The 16909-nt window shown below is 41.1% G+C and overlaps 1 protein-coding gene across 1 annotated transcript; it reads right to left on the reverse strand.

The window, feature by feature from the left end:
• Positions 1–1849: 1849 nt before the first annotated feature.
• Positions 1850–16660, reverse strand: LOC124269989 (60S ribosomal export protein NMD3-like). The gene is made up of 15 exons (XM_046704999.1): positions 16465–16660; positions 14610–14744; positions 13942–14035; positions 13264–13344; positions 11726–11854; positions 10874–10964; positions 9841–9919; positions 8732–8828; positions 8043–8160; positions 7463–7605; positions 6966–7081; positions 6041–6113; positions 3536–3642; positions 3204–3274; positions 1850–2773 (listed from the first exon to the last, which is right to left on the reverse strand). Exons 1-15 carry the CDS (start codon positions 16506–16508, stop codon positions 2637–2639), a joined length of 1515 nt encoding a protein of 504 aa, XP_046560955.1. The 5' UTR covers positions 16509–16660; the 3' UTR covers positions 1850–2636.
• Between the last annotated feature and the right edge of the window lie 249 nt (positions 16661–16909).

Consider the following 16909-nt stretch of genomic DNA (forward strand, 5'->3'; position numbering starts at 1 on the left):
CACACAATCAAGCAAAATATGCGATATGGTGAACATGTCATCCCAAGGATACACGCAGGAGGTTCGCCCTCCATTTGTTTTCAGATGTTCTTGAATGTGTAAACCGACCGTGGTTAATACAACATCGTCACGTCTTTACTGACAACCCAAGTATGTATGACCAATTGTTGGTCATAATTCGTGAAGTCTGGTTCTTACCTGGGTGTCCTACTCTCTTGTGCATAAAAGCCCGTGTATAAATCTTGATAGTGGATTTGAAATGGCTTTCACAAGGAATGGAGATAATGGTTTGTGTTAGGGTTGCCTTAGCTGCAACATCGACTTTTGTGTTCCTTTCTATGCCCACAAAACTTGGTTGCCAGCAAAAGCCGCGGTCATACTGGTCATGTGAGGTTCAAGGTTCACTGAAACATCTTACGAAGACAAAGGTACACAATCCACAACAATTCAGTAAGAACCGTATCTACCAGTTCGTCATTTGTTTATCACGAGGGTGAACGCGTTATCAATCTGGCAGGTTTGTGTCCGAGTCAGAATCACATTAGACACATTCTTCAACCAATCATTTATAATCATGTACGAGTACTCCAGTGGAATGGTGGAATCAGGAATCCAGGGAGTTAACTTGGTCTCGTGCTGTTTTTGACACTACTCCAGTGGAATGGTGGAATCAGGAATCCAGGGAGTTAACTTGGTCTCGTGCTGTTTTTGACACTACTCCAGTGGAATGGTGGAATCAGGAATCCAGGGAGGGAACTTGGTCTCGTGCTGTTTTTGCCACTACTGAAGTGGAATGGTGGAATCAGGAATCCAGGGTGTTAATTTGGTCTCGTGCTGTTTTTGCCACTACTGAAGTGGAATGGTGGAATCAGGAATACAGGGAGGGAGTTGGATCTCATACTGTTTCTGTTACTTCAGTTACACATCATGTCCTGTCAGGTGGGATGGATGAAAGCAAAAGAACCATGACACATTCTGTTGCTAGTTCTATATGGAACAGAATTTCTGGAAGGCGATAGGTGTCACACTAATTACTGGATAACACTTTTACTGCTGCTGGGAGATCCTGAAAGATAGACACCTCTCTTGCATTATCCTATGACTGGGCTCACTCTGGGAAATATGTTGAATTATCTGATTTTAACTGCAGAGACAAACAGTCATATGTCCAAGTTCATAACACATATTACTCCAGTACAATACCTTGTGTGAAGAAGGACACCTGAACTATTCATCTAATCTGCCAATCAACATCAAGGCTTTTAAATTGTTGGTTCATGATGGTTCTCTGCACATGGAGGCAACCACACCCAAAAGGAAGCAACACAGATGAAGCATTGGAGGTGTGTTTTCATTTGTATAAATCAAAATCTTCACATGAAGCTAAAAAATCATTTTAGAAAGCTGACACCCAATAAGCTCAAGATTGGCCCCTTCATTCAGATGGGGTGTCCAAGTCTGCTGAGTGTTCTCCTATGTGACCTGCTATGGAGATGTCTCTAATCTCCATTCAAAATGGTACTGATTTGAGTGAAAGGTCTGAATACACACCTGTCCACTCAAGGTCTAACCAGTTCGTCGCCTGAAAACCAGAGTGTTCTAAGTCCACTTTTGACAAAATTAGAGTTAGTATGCTCAAGGTAGGTTTTAGAGCATAACTGGTTTACTCTAATAAACTTTGTACTAGTGCTATCTACCTTTGAAAGTGTTTTTATCAAACACAAATTTTGTCCTATCTCCATGAAAATCACATGTCTGTTAATTTTCCAGTGTTCTAAGTTGTCAATTGACCAATGAGCAAGCACAATTGTCAACAAACACCAATATGGCTCATAACAGACCAATCATCTGGTTAGAACAGTATTTTATTGTTATCAAGACATAGCTGTACATAGTATTCAGTTCACATATGTACAAATGCACAAAACACTGAAAACCAATATAAACACCACTGTCAGCAATTGATGTGGTTGGAAAAGAAGGTCTAATAAGGAGCCCTGTCACCACCCTTGTGTGAAATAATTAGAGAATATCTAACAAGTTACCAGGAATTGTGGGTCATACATTTCTGAGTTCAGTTTTACGCCGCTTTTAGCAATATTCCAGCAATATCACAGCGGGGGACACCTGGAATGGGCTTCAAACACTGTACCCATGTGGTGAATCAAACCCGGTCTTCAGCGTGACGAGCAATTGCTTTAACCACTAGGCTATCCCACCGCCCCATAGATACATCTCTGAGTGAATGAAAAGTGTAAGCCCCAAGTCTTTGCAAGCATGTCAAGGGAATAATGAGAAAGTTAGTTCATTTGGGTTGTTGTTTTTATTCACTACTGGCACTTAATAAGCAGTGATCAGGATAAATTATTACATTTCATGACAAATGTTTGGAAGAGCATAAAAAATAACTGAGATTAAAACATCCCAACAACAAATATAACAAATGTCAATACATGCATATTTACAATTGAGGATAATTGTTGTTGTTTTCCAATATTCAAAATTTCTTCCCTTAACTTGAAAACAAAATATCCAAAAATTTCAATCAAATGAATCCTATAAGTCATGGTAGGTTTTGTTATGTGCCATAATCAATAGACAGTTTCTCTCCTCGCCACACTGCATCACTGACAGATTTATTCCATCATGTCTGCCCCATCTTCCCCGGTTGCATCCTCAGCAATGTGGAGATCCTCGAGCATCTCCTGCAGTGAGATCTGCGGCACACCCTCATCATCCGTGTCGTCCGTGTCAACAGCCAGCTTGTTCCGGTCTGAAGAAACATGCAAGGGTAAAGTATATACCAGTCGAGTCAGCATCTTTCTCAGTAACAGAGCTCATCTTGATGGGTACAACTAACTTGAGATTATCCTACAGTGGTGCTATGGTAACTAATGCTTATATGATGCTGGTTTGATAAGGTTTGTAATCATCCGAGAACCTACTTGTTCTGTCAGTTCGACCTTGATATATTCCCCTATCAATACTTATAGTCAACGCATACCAGCAGCTTGAAGGTATCTGCTGATATGGTATTGCATTAACAGTAACTCAAATTGCAGTGAATCAGGAATGTTTTACATAACATACTAAATCAGTTTACAGGCCGATATGAAGCAGTGCAACAAAGCATCACTGACTATAGGATAAGGAAGGACAGACACAATGTACCACATTAGTCCAAGCTGCATGGGGAGACTCACCTAGGTAAATGTTGACATTTTGTCTGACAGAGGGATCTTCCTCCAGATCTTCAAGGAACTCATTGTAGTCCCTGCAGAGAGAACAATGTATTGTAACACTAACCATCACACACTGGAGGCTGCACCACGGACACAAGCCAGTTACAACACTTTGTTACATAGTTTACAACACAAATCATAAAACAATATATCAACATTAAAAATAAATGCTCAGTCATTAAATTGAATTGTTCCTTACTTTCTCCATGGGCAACAGTACTAATCTATGAGAGATTTCTGCAGCTCTCTAAGATGGAGCAGATTTACATCCAGTATGCCCAGATCTCCATTACCTTTCTGTGCTTGCTGTTTCCATGGCAGCATTGTCACTCAGGTGCTTTAGTTTCCACTTCCTCTTCCTGATTCTCTTTGAAGAGTCAAACACCTTCTTAACCACGATCTGAAAACAACACAAAGCGTAACAGCTTCTACACAAGACATTGGATGGACACTGGTGTTCATGCTCCATATACTATCATTACGTGAGACAGGAATTAAACCCAGAACTTTATGATCAGTAGTAGTCAGGCACTCTGGCCACTGGACTACAGAAATGGTTGAAGATAGGTGGTTCCATAAGAGCTGTACTTAAGGCTGTTTTAACATACTTTTGTACGAAATATTAAACATGTATCAATAAATGTTGTTTCCACTGTTAAAAGGTCGACAAAAATCTCCTTCTGGGTTATGGGTTAACTGAGGGTGCTATCCTTGTAAGTCTAAACAGGTAAAACATGTTTTCATACCGGTTTCACTCACATTCCCTTCCACTCCTCCTCCCCTCTCGCCCACACTTAGGTCTTGAGACAGTTTCCCAGTCTTATGTCATGAGATCATGCCCCTGTCCACAGTTTCCCAGTCTTATGTCATGAGATCATGCCCCTGTCCACAGTTTCCCAGTCTTATGTCATGAGATCACTCTCCTGCCCACAGTTTCCCAGCCTTATGTCATGAGATCATTCTCCTGCACGCAGTTTCCCAGCCTTATGTCATGAGATCACGCCCCTGTCTAGTTTCCCAGCCTTATGTCATGAGATCACTCTCCTGCCCACAGTTTCCCAGGCTTATGTCATGAGATCACGCCCCTGTCCACAGTTTTTCCCAGTCTTATGTCATGAGATCACTCCCCTGTCCACAGTTTCCCAGCCTTATGTCATGAGATCACGCCCCTGTCCACAGTTTCCCAGTCTTGTCATGAGATCACACCCCTGTCCACAGTTTCCCAGTCTTGTCATGAGATCACTCTCTTCCCACAGTTTCCCAGCCTTATGTCATGAAATCACTCCCCTGTCCACAGTTTCCCAGTCTTGTCATGAGATCACTCTCCTGCCCACAGTTTCCCAGGCTGATGTCATGAGATCACGCCCCTGTCCACAGTTTTTTCCAGTCTTATGTCATGAGATCACGCCCCTGTCCACAGTTTCCCAGTCTTATGTCATGAGATCACGCCCCTGTCCACAGTTTCCCAGCCTTATGTCATGAGATCACGCCCCTGTCCACAGTTTCCCAGCCTTATGTCATGAGATCACTCTCTTCCCCACAGTTTCCCAGCCTTATGTCATGAAATCACTCCCCTGTCCACAGTTTCCCAGTCTTGTCATGAGATCATTCTCCTGCACACAGTTTCCCAGGCTTGTGTCATGAGATCACTCTCCTGCACACAGTTTCCCAGTCTTATGTCATGAGATCATTCTCCTGTCCACAGTTTCCCAGTCTTGTCATGAGATCACTCTCCTGCCCAGTTTCCCAGGCTTATGTCCACAGCTTTTTTCCAGTCTTATGTCATGAGATCACGCCCCTGTCCACAGTTTCCCAGCCTTATGTCATGAGATCATGCCCCTGTCCACAGTTTCCCAGCCTTATGTCATAAGATCACTCTCTTCCCCAGTTTCCCAGCCTTATGTCATGAGATCACACCCCTGTCCACAGTTTCCCAGTCTTGTCATGAGATCACTCTCTTCCCCCCAGTTTCCCAGCCTTATGTCATGAAATCACTCCCCTGTCCACAGTTTCCCAGTCTTGTCATGAGATCACTCTCCTGCCCACAGTTTCCCAGGCTTATGTCATGAGATCACGCCCCTGTCCACAGTTTTTTCCAGTCTTATGTCATGAGATCACTTCCCTGTCCACAGTTTCCCAGTCTTATGTCATGAGATCACTCTGTCCACAGTTTCCCAGCCTTATGTCATGAGATCACTCTGTCCACAGTTTCCCAGCCTTATGTCATGAGATCACTTATCTTCCCCACAGTTTCCCAGCCTTATGTCATGAAATCACTCCCCTGTCCACAGTTTCCCAGTCTTGTCATGAGATCATTCTCCTGCACACAGTTTCCCAGGCTTATGTCATGAGATCACTCTCCTGCACACAGTTTCCCAGTCTTATGTCATGAGATCATTCTCCTGTCCACAGTTTCCCAGTCTTGTCATGAGATCACTCTCCTGCCCAGTTTCCCAGGCTTATGTCCACAGCTTTTTTCCAGTCTTATGTCATGAGATCACGCCCCTGTCCACAGTTTCCCAGCCTTATGTCATGAGATCATGCCCCTGTCCACAGTTTCCCAGCCTTATGTCATAAGATCACTCTCTTCCCCAGTTTCCCAGCCTTATGTCATGAAATCACTCCCCTGTCCACAGTTTCCCAGTCTTGTCATGAGATCACTCTCGTGTCCACAGTTTCCCAGTCTTGTCATGAGATCATTCTCCTGCACACAGTTTCCCAGTCTTATGTCATGAGATCACTCTCCTGCCCACAGTTTCCCAGCCTTATGTCTTGAGTCCCATGTCCTACCAACCTACCACATCAGGGGTTTTCTCCGAACTGATCTGATCAAATTCCTTGTGATTCAGATTGGCATTTGTAAAGTCAAACCTGGAAAGAAAACCGTCAGTCATCGTAATGCTTCAAAGATACATATCTATCAAAGCGACACAATGAACCAAACACAAAACGCTACTGATATAAAATTAACAAAATCTAAGAACTATATACTGTATCCCAATAACTACTTACATCAAGAGTGAAGAACAAGACATCCTTAGGGACAACGGTATTGTTGGAATAATTTTCAATAATCCTCACTGAGCATTATAATCTTCGCTTCATGCTGATTATCTATCCCATTCAATTGTTCCACTGGTTTCAGTGTCTATAAAATGGTCCAATGAAATGAAATGGGTTCGTATCAAAGCAATACAGATGCCAGTCATAGCTCGTGATGAATAGACAATTCACGGGACTGGCTGATGTTTCCACTTGAGCACAGAACAAACACACAATTTCTACAGTTTCTTAGAATAAAGAGGAATGAAAGGAATGAAAGATTATCTGTCCCCGAGCGTCAAATGTCATGTTCAAGGTTATTGCACTTATATAGCAAGTTGTGTATGGCTGCTTATACTAGCCTGGACTCATCTCCATGTTACAGTGCTAGTGCCTACCAGTCACAGTGTAACATGTGTCCCCGCTAAGACACTGCATACTGACTCCAAGCCTAGCTGTTTTACCTCCTTAACGCCAAGGTGAAGCTACAGCAAGTACAATTTTTCAACATATTTTGACATATTTTAACATATTTTGGTAAGATGTGGCCAGGGAATCAGACTACTGACCTTCTGCTTTCCAGGCAGATACTCTATCCTTTAGACCACAGATAAAGATAACATTCACAAAAACAACACAATCAACATGAGAAGCTGGTTTCTGTCGCATGATGGAACTTACCCCATGACAGAGTCCCCAACATTCAGAAGGTGGCCAAGATGGGTGCGGCAGTGGAACTGCTGGTCATTGACCCCGAGGTCGCTCATCCTGGCTACCCAGAGATCAGCCAACACATGCTACAAACACAAAATAAACTGATACAATTCCTGTGGTAAAAGCCCATCTAAAAAATGTGTGTCTGCTTCGGAGAAAGCAATTTGTTTCCCTGAAAAAGGCGTCAAACAACCCTGCTCTAGACAGCCACCATATGCAGCAAACAAACTATACTTCTGGTATGTATTGTTTTAAATAAATCATCAAGGAGAATATCAAGCAGATGATCCCATACTGTAAACATGCACATGTTTACATACCATCCATTTAACAAAATAATCAATTGTACTGAAGTCAAGCTCAACTGGATCAGTCTTTGCTAAGTTTAGCTCATAATATAAATCTTAAAAACTCATGTAGATTGATGTAGAATGCAGAGATGCCCACAGAGGGTGGACTCCTACCTTGTTAGAGGCTGGGACTCTGTGAGGTCTGTCCTTGTCAGGGATGTAGTCGACCTGCATCACCATGTACTCAATGAGCTGTTTTGGGCCACACAGAATCCGGAAAGGTGTTCTCCAGAACACTGTGCCACTCAGTTCAGCCACTGAGGACAAAACAAAACTAAATCTAAGGACTAAAGTCATTTCTTGAGTTACATCACAAAATATATAAACATTTGAAACCAGAATGCAACAACCATTTAATGAGTGAGTGAGTGAGTGAGATTTTACGCCACTTTTAGCATTATTCCAGCAATATCACAGCAGGGGAACACCACAAATGGGCTTCACAGATTGCAACCATGTGGGGAATCGAACCCAGGTCCTCAGTGAGATGAGCAGATGCTTTAACCATTAGGCTACCCCATCGCCCTTGATGCTTCAAGAAATATACCAGCAATTTCACAGCAGGGGACAAAAGGAAGGGTTCCACGTAACGCTTGCGCGTCTGAATAGACACTTCCACCTTCAGACGACCAACAGCCACCTCTGCTCTAATACAACTATCCACCCAAATGTCATTATGAAATTATCTACCCACCTTGCAGAGTGTTGGGGTCTATGAGGTGAATGGTCTGTGTCACCTTGTAGACGAGGCACAGGCGGTTGATGTTGCCCAGTGACTGGGCCACCTTCTTTGGGAGACACACAATGTTGTCCTGCATACAGCAGAAAGAAACACCTCATTAAATATACTACTCTCTGCATAAACACCTGAACTCTCTATAGGACACCATGTGGAGGTGAACTTGTTCATCAGCTGATCAACACTAAGGCTTCTTAATTCCCAGTAAAAGCTAGTGAGGAAGTCAGAGCAGCACATCACAGTACATCACAGTACATGCCACACGATCATAATCTTGTGGATATCTTATGCTTTCTTCATTCCTCAGCTTTAGCCAAAGGGGTGTACTTTAGAAACACCAAATGTTCACTCATCAGACAAACACTATCCACCAGACCATGGAGGAAGTCTAATACTCTACAATACTGATGTAACATCAGCACACACAGCTCTAGAAATGACAAACAAGTCAGTCTGGAACAAGTATTTTATGGAGCTGTCAACAATTAAGGAGCCTATCACACAGAGGGGACATTGCCTACTGCAGCACTGTCTGTCAGCACAAAATACACACATACTATCTACCTGGCCACTGTTCCTAGAATAAGCAACATCAATAGGACAGGCAAAGGACAGAAGCAGACAAATATGACATGAGTACCTACCTTGCAGAGAGGAACAATCTCCACAGAGAAGGTGTACTTGTAGTTGTATGTGTTGTTGTGTGGGTCATGTGACACGAGCTCCTTGGCCAGCTGACACCTGAAACAACATTAGTATTGTACTGACACCTGAAACATTATTATTATTGTACTGACACCTGAAACAACATTATTATTGTACTGACACCTGAAACAACATTATTATTGTACTGACACCTGAAACATTTTTGTACTGACACCTGAAACAACATTATCATTGTACTGACACCAGAAACATTTTTTTGTACTGACACCTGAAACATTATTATTGTACTGACACCTGAAACAACATTATTATTGTATTGACACCTGAAACAACATTATTATTGACATTTTTGTACTCACACACCTGAACATGACACCTGAAACAACATTATTATTGTACTGACACCTGAAACATTATTTTTTGTACTCACACCTGAATCAACATTATTACTGTACTGACACCTGAAACAACATTATTTTTGTACTGACACCTGAAACATTATTACTGTACTGACACCTGAAACAACATTATTTTTGTACTGACACCTGAAACAACATTATTACTGTACTGACACCTGAAACAACATTATTTTGGTAATGACACCCGAAACAACATAACAGTTCAGTTACAACCTGAGACAAAATCACATCTCAACAGACCGCCTCCGTGATGTAGTGGTTAGAGCCTCTGCCCGGAGACTGGAATTGTCGCGGGTTCGATCCCCAACCGTGTCATACCACTGAGACTGGTCAGCTTGGAGTCAGTATAATGTGTCTGAGTGGGGTGTTCATGCTTCACTGCGGCATGGTATCTCAGTGGGCTAGCACTATAAAACCAGCTTAAGTCTGGGCTAGTACAAGCAGCCACACATACACATACACACGCATGCACGTCGTCATATGAGCGAAATATTCTCAAGCACGACGTTAAACCGAATTTCACCTCACCTCACCCCACATCTCAACAACACATGAAACATTATCTTGGAACTGAAATTCTTCAAGGAACTAAAACCATGAAGAAATAAATTCATCTTCAAAATATTTGTTTATGTTTGTCAAAAAGCTATATAAACTGGTATTCTCACTTGCAAGGCACATATGTTGAAAGAAAGTCTGTCAGCTTCCTGGCATCCTGTTGACTGGCATAGAAGAAGTCCAAACCACCTGACATGGAGGGAAAATGTCATGTATATAGCATGTCATGTCATGTTTCAGTCGACTTTCAGCAATATATGTAGTGAATTTGACTTTACAACACTTTCAACAGCATTTCATTTATATCATAGCATTTCAGGTTGATGGCTGTCGAAGGCTTGAAGTAATGCATGTCTTTGTGAGTGAGTGAGTGAGTGAGTGAGTATGGTTTTAGGCCGCTTTTAGCAATATTCCAGCAATGTCACGGCGGGGACACCAGAAATGGGCTTCTCACATTGAAACCATGTGGGAAATCGAACCTGGGTCTTCAGCATGACGAGCAAACGCTTTAACCACTAGGCTACCCCACCGCCCGCATGTCTCAGACATTGCTTCTATGATGAAACCTAAGTTTGGTGGTAACAAACCTAGGAACACAATGTAGATGAACCAGGATTCAATATACACAATTCACAGGTTATTAGCTAGCCTAAGGGAGGCAACTCTGCACAGAAGATTGCTGCACCTTAAATCAGCCACCAGTTCCCCCTTACAGAAATAATCATTATTATTGTTAGGGACCGTTCAAAATTTATGGCAAGAGGGATGATGATGATTTTTATGGAGAAGCATGTGCAAAATTAATGACAACCCCTCCATAATTTTTAACCATATCTTTTTAATATTTTTTAAGTACAAAACTGCTGACTCTAAATGACTCCAAAAGACTTTACTGATGACAACGATATCATTTTTCACTCATTTAAAGATAAATTTGAAGGGAAACATCTAATAACAATTACTTCTGAAATGTCAGTAGTAAATGTGTTGTAATTGCAAGTGTGCTGACAAGGAAAACCCTTTTAGAGAGGTTTTTGAATGGCATTCTGAAGGACAAATATATACATGTCAATTTCTTCATTATGAGGAACACAATGGAATGTATTCTAACTCCTTCATGAGGTGAATGAGAGAGGCCCTCACCATATATTGGCTTGATGTTGACAGTGTTGGAGTGGGCCTTGTGCTTCAGGATCAGCTGCTCCAGGTAAAAGAAGGTCTTCTTGTGATCAGTCTACAGTCAAAGAAAATCAAATTAAAACAAACAAAAGTCAAATGTTCTAGTATGAAACTTTTCATGCTTTATTAAAAGTACTAATACTCCCTATATAAGGAATTTTGTGACTTATCTACGTGGCTTAACGAGTGACCTATGTTTCATGTTAGCTGCACATATTCATGATCACAAGTCTCGGCTTCATAGGGAAATGACGGTAACAACTTTCCAACTTTACTAAGAATGTTGCTAAAATAAATCTTTTATTCCATCATAACTATGTATGTTTATAAGATCTGACAAATCCTCAATAGCTTGTATAGGGTGAACCTTGAGTGAAATCTGATCACTCAATCTAAATGAAGAACATGTGGATTCTTGATTGAGAAAGAGTAAGTAAGCAAGTTTCTAAAAAATGAGCTTTATTTCTTAACGGTCTTGACAGAAAACACCACTGAACAAATATATCCTAGTTACAGTGAAGCCCTTTTAGATGCCATGCTGTATAAAATATCCACAACAATATACTATCACAACATTTATTATCTTTCATTCAGAATCACTCACTTTTCTTCATTTTATGAGACACACTTATCAGTTACTCTGAATGCTTTACTCACTCATACCAAGAATTCATAATTCTTGAAACTGATTAGTCAGGTAGAAAGTTGTCTTGAATAGGATTCGTAATATCTTCACACAGAGAAGTATCATATGGAAGCAAAAGATTTGATTTTTAATGAGATTGACATGGCTGTAATCTGGAAGGAGACGAGTACCTTCTGTCTAACTTGAACCACTGCCTTCCAGTAGTCTTTGGCCTCCACACGCTGACAATCTTCACAGATCTGACTGTTAACAACAAACTCCACCACAAACACCTGCTGCAACACTGCACCATTCATCACCTGTACAAAATTGAAAATTTTAACTATAAATTGTATATTTATATACTTATCCTATCTCATGGTATGCACTTCTCTCTCTTGCTTCGACACTGACTGACTGACTTGAGTTTAGTTTTACCGCTTTTATATATTCCAGCAATATCATGGGCTAAACACATTGTGCCCATGTGTCGAACCCGGTCTCTTCGCGACGAGCCAACGCTTTTAACCACTAGGTTACCCCAATCGCCTTGCACACTGAGTGGAACGATGTAAACTTTTCTCCCAGGGCATCTCTTGTACATTCGCCCATGCACTCCATGCTGCCCCCCTTATCAGACAGCTTCCCAGCCGTCAACCAAAGCATGCAGCACGCCCCACTATCTACCCAATTGTCACCTTTGGATCATTATTCTCGTTCTTGGAGCCACTAGGATAATCTTGGTCTTGGATAATCTGCATAGCAGGGAGGTTGGGCAGGAATCCATCGCATGAGATAGGATAAGTATATAAATTTGCTGTATCTTAAAGGCGGCTGTTGTCCGAAAGTCTGCGTAGGTCGATTTACCAACCTCACAGTGTGTTCTGAAGAAACGCCGTGTTGGAAGTAACATCATGTGACTGAAGATAATGGCCGAATCGAACTGATTCAGTGAATCAGTATAGCTGGAAAGCAAGGTCCGAGGAAAGGATGGTTCGGCGAATGCTGGCAGTTCGGTGAATACTGATGGTTGCATACCGTGAGATAGGATAAGTTTAAAAAATACACATATCAGTGAGAAATACAGAGATGTATTACAGAAAAATAGGTCTTGCTGTTGTCTCACACAATCAATTTCCACTCATAAAGATTACTGTAAGTTACTTTCCTTGATTTCATCCATGAAGTGTCTAAGTGCATGTATTTGTATCCTTTGACCCATCTACCCATCTACACTCAAGATGCTTGTCAGACTCGAAGTACTAACAGATCATGGACAAACAGATGGAATATTGAGGAGTATGTGATTGCCCCAACAAACAAACAAGGATCTAACACTTAAGAAATATATTTAACCATCAAATATGTATTTGGGTTTTGGACACAATTCCCTTTCAATCTGAGGGACCGTTCATAACTTTTGTGTGTGTGCTGCGCAATGTGGGGAGGGGGTCAGCAATTTTGGGTACTGGGGTAGGGGTGTCAGCAATTTGGTACATAAAAATATGTTTAATATTATGCTTAGAAATTATGGGAAGGGGAGGGAGGTCATTGACTTTGTACATGACATGCAGGGGGTCACCTATTTTGTACATGAATTTTAGGGGGGGGAAACATCAACACTGTACACTTCTCCATAAAAATCATCATCACCCCCTAGCCATAAATTATGAACGGTCCCTAACAACTTTCATGACAAAAATGACAAATTGTGAATGTTATTGTGCACCTCTTTCTGTACAGAGAGTTTGACTTTGACTCTCTGTGAATGGGGTTCCGTCCAGATGAATCCCGCATCAACCAGGTTGACCTGAAGAAATATGTCAAACTCAAACACTGGAGAATTCACATATGGGTTCATGAATAAAGCATCATATTGTAAAAGAAACAATGTTACTTCAGATGGCTTTTGTTTTAATGCTTCAATATTTTCAGTTATGATCTTTTGTCCATTTTCAAAAGAACTGTGTTGGAGCACTCAATCCAAAGCTCTTTGTCAAGGGAGAGTACTCATTAGGTACCAGTAAAAGACACCACACATCATTATCACTTTAATTTTTATGCATAACAACTTCATATAGTATGATAATATTAGGAACATAACTGTTCCAATCTAAACATGACCAAAACTTTGCAAGAACATTAACAATGAACCATGTGTCATGGTATGCTGGCATGCTGCAAGTTTTGACTGTCAAAATTAAAATTTTCCTGTAAGTAATAAGGCTCATCGTTTTGATTGATAAACATCTCAACAGTTTGACTGATAAATCTAAAAAAGTGTGTCACAAAGAATACAGTCACACATCATAGGTTTTGAACGACTTCAATGATATTTGCAAGGGCTGCAACTAGCCCAAGGACATTGCTACTTTAAAGTCAAGAGGCTTTCTTCAACATGCCCTACCTTTGCCAGTCCTTTAAGCCTCTTGAGACACACTGACAGAAGCTCCCTGGACTCCAGCTGGGCAGATATCCATGTGGCTGGAGGCTGCAGATACCTGACAGTACATGTATAATATAGTTCTTGTGTTGGTTTCTTGGTCCACAAAGTGTACAAGTCCTTACCCAGATAGAGACAAATCTTTCACATACTTGTACATTTGCCTTAAATAAGTCTGCTGAACAAATCTTACCTTCTTAACCAAGGGAGGTAATTATACTGACATAAAACTACTTTTTACAATGAATGGCATATTTTGGTGTAGGTACTAGCACTGTTTTTAAGCAAGAAACAAGTAGTTAGTACCTACAATAAAACATCATATTCATTAGCATGAATAGTACAAGATCATGTTCTTGAAGACAATCTCTGAAAATAAATAGTAAGCATCCACCCTTATCAATGTTCTAAATGCCCAGGGTATCATTATGAAAGAGCAACAAAGAGTTCAAATTAAAGCACATAAGTCAAGGAGTCCTTGTCATTGCCTCGTGTTAAAGTTGAAGCATGATGGGGTCCCTGGATTCAAATGCTTAGGCGACAGATCTCCAGGAACCAAGGACTGCTAACTATAGAAACTTGTACCTAGTGATTTAAGATACAGTAGCTGCTTTGTCAAACATAAAGCTTACCTTTCACATTTACGACAGAAATAGAGCACTGCCTGTTTGGGGATTCCCTCTGTGATGTCAATCTGTCCTCGGAGACATGCTACACATGTATTTGTTGGGTTTGGCTCTATTGGGGTTCCACACTGACAGCAAAGTCTGAACAACAAAACATGTATGTCTAGTTTTAGGTTCATGCAACTTAGGAAGCCTGTTTCACAGGCGTCATGGTCACTCTGGCCTCGGGTACTATCTCTTATACTTCAAGCTACAAAGTGAGAGACCAATAGAGACCTGGTGGAGGTACACCTTGGTTAATGATTGTACAAAGCTTTGAACATAATTTCTGTTAATATCATGGTGATACAGATCATATAGGTTCTGCGCTGATACCAATGACTGCTGGGTAACCAAGCAGGCATGCATCATATATTTTACAGTGAAGCCCCGTTAGTCCGGACTCCGATAATCCGGATGTCTCGCCTCCCGGGCGATTTCAGCTTGTTACCAATCTATGCCTATATAATTTGCCTCGATAATCCGGAAATTCGGTTCCCGGAACCGGACGGTAAGTAGCTGTCACCAATCAGTAAAATAAACAGTAAATTGCTTCACAGTCCGGACGCTGTAAGTCATGTTCACAAACCGTAACAACACCTCCCGGCGATATTTACTTAATTAACTGGCCAGCTGGGTTGTTGTTTTAATTACACATAAAAAGCTCCCGACTGAAGATACTGTACATTTACGCGTGGATGACAAGTTAGCTGTTTTCTGATTGGTTAATGTACTTTGACAGACAGATCCGGTCATGTGGACTAAAAGTGATTTTGCTTTACGACAATGCTGCAAGTCACAAGTGTCCTTCGCTAACTTTGCGAAATGTGACCAAATACCACGATCATATTCAACCGATGGATGCAGGAATAATTCGACATTCAAGGCATACTACAATAGATCGCTGAGTTAGACATTACCTCACCTGTGTTGAGGAAGGACGGATCAGACACGCCGATCAACATGGATGTCACTCGGTAAAATTATTGATGTGATGAATTAGGCTTTACATTAAATGCTTATTTGTTTTATCCAGATTCGTGGTCGCTGTGAATTTTAGGGAAGCAACTTGGGTCTTGATTCAGTAGTCCGATTCATTCGCTAACTGACTTTAATTTACTGAGAAACGAACCGGATCCGGATTAACGAGGCTTCACTGTATATATATCCCAATATCTTATATATATATATATATATTATCTTATATATCTTATATTTCTTATATATATCTTACATATTTCTTATATATCTTAAATGTATTTTAAAAATAACTCCAAAATATGCTGAAGATAATAGAGTAGGACAAAATCTACTGAAGTGGTTACAAGTAATAACAGTATGACTAAAACTTTCTATCACTTCCAAATAAGGGACCGTTCATAATTTAGGGCTAGAGGTGGTGATGATGATTTTAAGGGGGGTCACCCATTTTGTTCTGGGGAGGTACAGTAGGGGTGTCATCAATTTTGTACATACGTACTAAAGGGTGTGTGTGTGTTTTGTCATCAATTTTGCTCAATGTAATATTAAAAAATTATGGGAAGGGCAGGGGGTCATTGACTCTGTACATGACATACAAGGGATGGGGGTGGGGTGGGGGGTTGTACATACATTTTAGGGGGTCATTCCCATTGCACATTGTACACACACACACACACACACACACACACACACACACACACACACACACACACACACACACACACACACACACACACACACACGTCATAAATTATGAACGGTCCTTAAACGAACATGATCATGATGATAATTATGAACGGCCATCTGAGTGCCACACTGGCCCACAGGTTAGTAAACTTACATAGTGTTTAGGGACTTCTCTTGGTTGTCTGTCATGTACTCCATGATTGCTCAAAACAGTGCCCTTATCACGTCGCTTTGTGGTTTAGATTCTGAAGGAATGAGTTGCTAAACTGACAACTATATCAATAAGCACTCTTGCACATTCTGCCTGCCATGTGTTGAGCAAGGTTGTGACATCACGGGAACCTGCTGCATTATCTCCCTTGAATATTATTTGCTTTACAACAAATAACATGTTTTATTCTCAAGAACATCCTCTGAATGACGGTTATATGTACAACAGAAGCGACTGCCAGTTTTGTCATGGAAATCAAAACGGGATCTATTCAAATGGTCCGAAGGACAAAAAGGCCGTGATGAAGTCAAATGGACCGTGGTGAAAGTCAAATGGGCCGTGAAAAAATGTTAAAAGGGCCTTAATTTTTAGTCATATGGGCCGACCA

The sequence above is a fragment of the Haliotis rubra genome, unplaced genomic scaffold (genome assembly GCF_003918875.1).
Source record: "Haliotis rubra isolate DU_JTF1 unplaced genomic scaffold, ASM391887v1 Scf149, whole genome shotgun sequence".
NCBI classification, from domain to species: Eukaryota; Metazoa; Mollusca; class Gastropoda; order Lepetellida; family Haliotidae; genus Haliotis; species Haliotis rubra.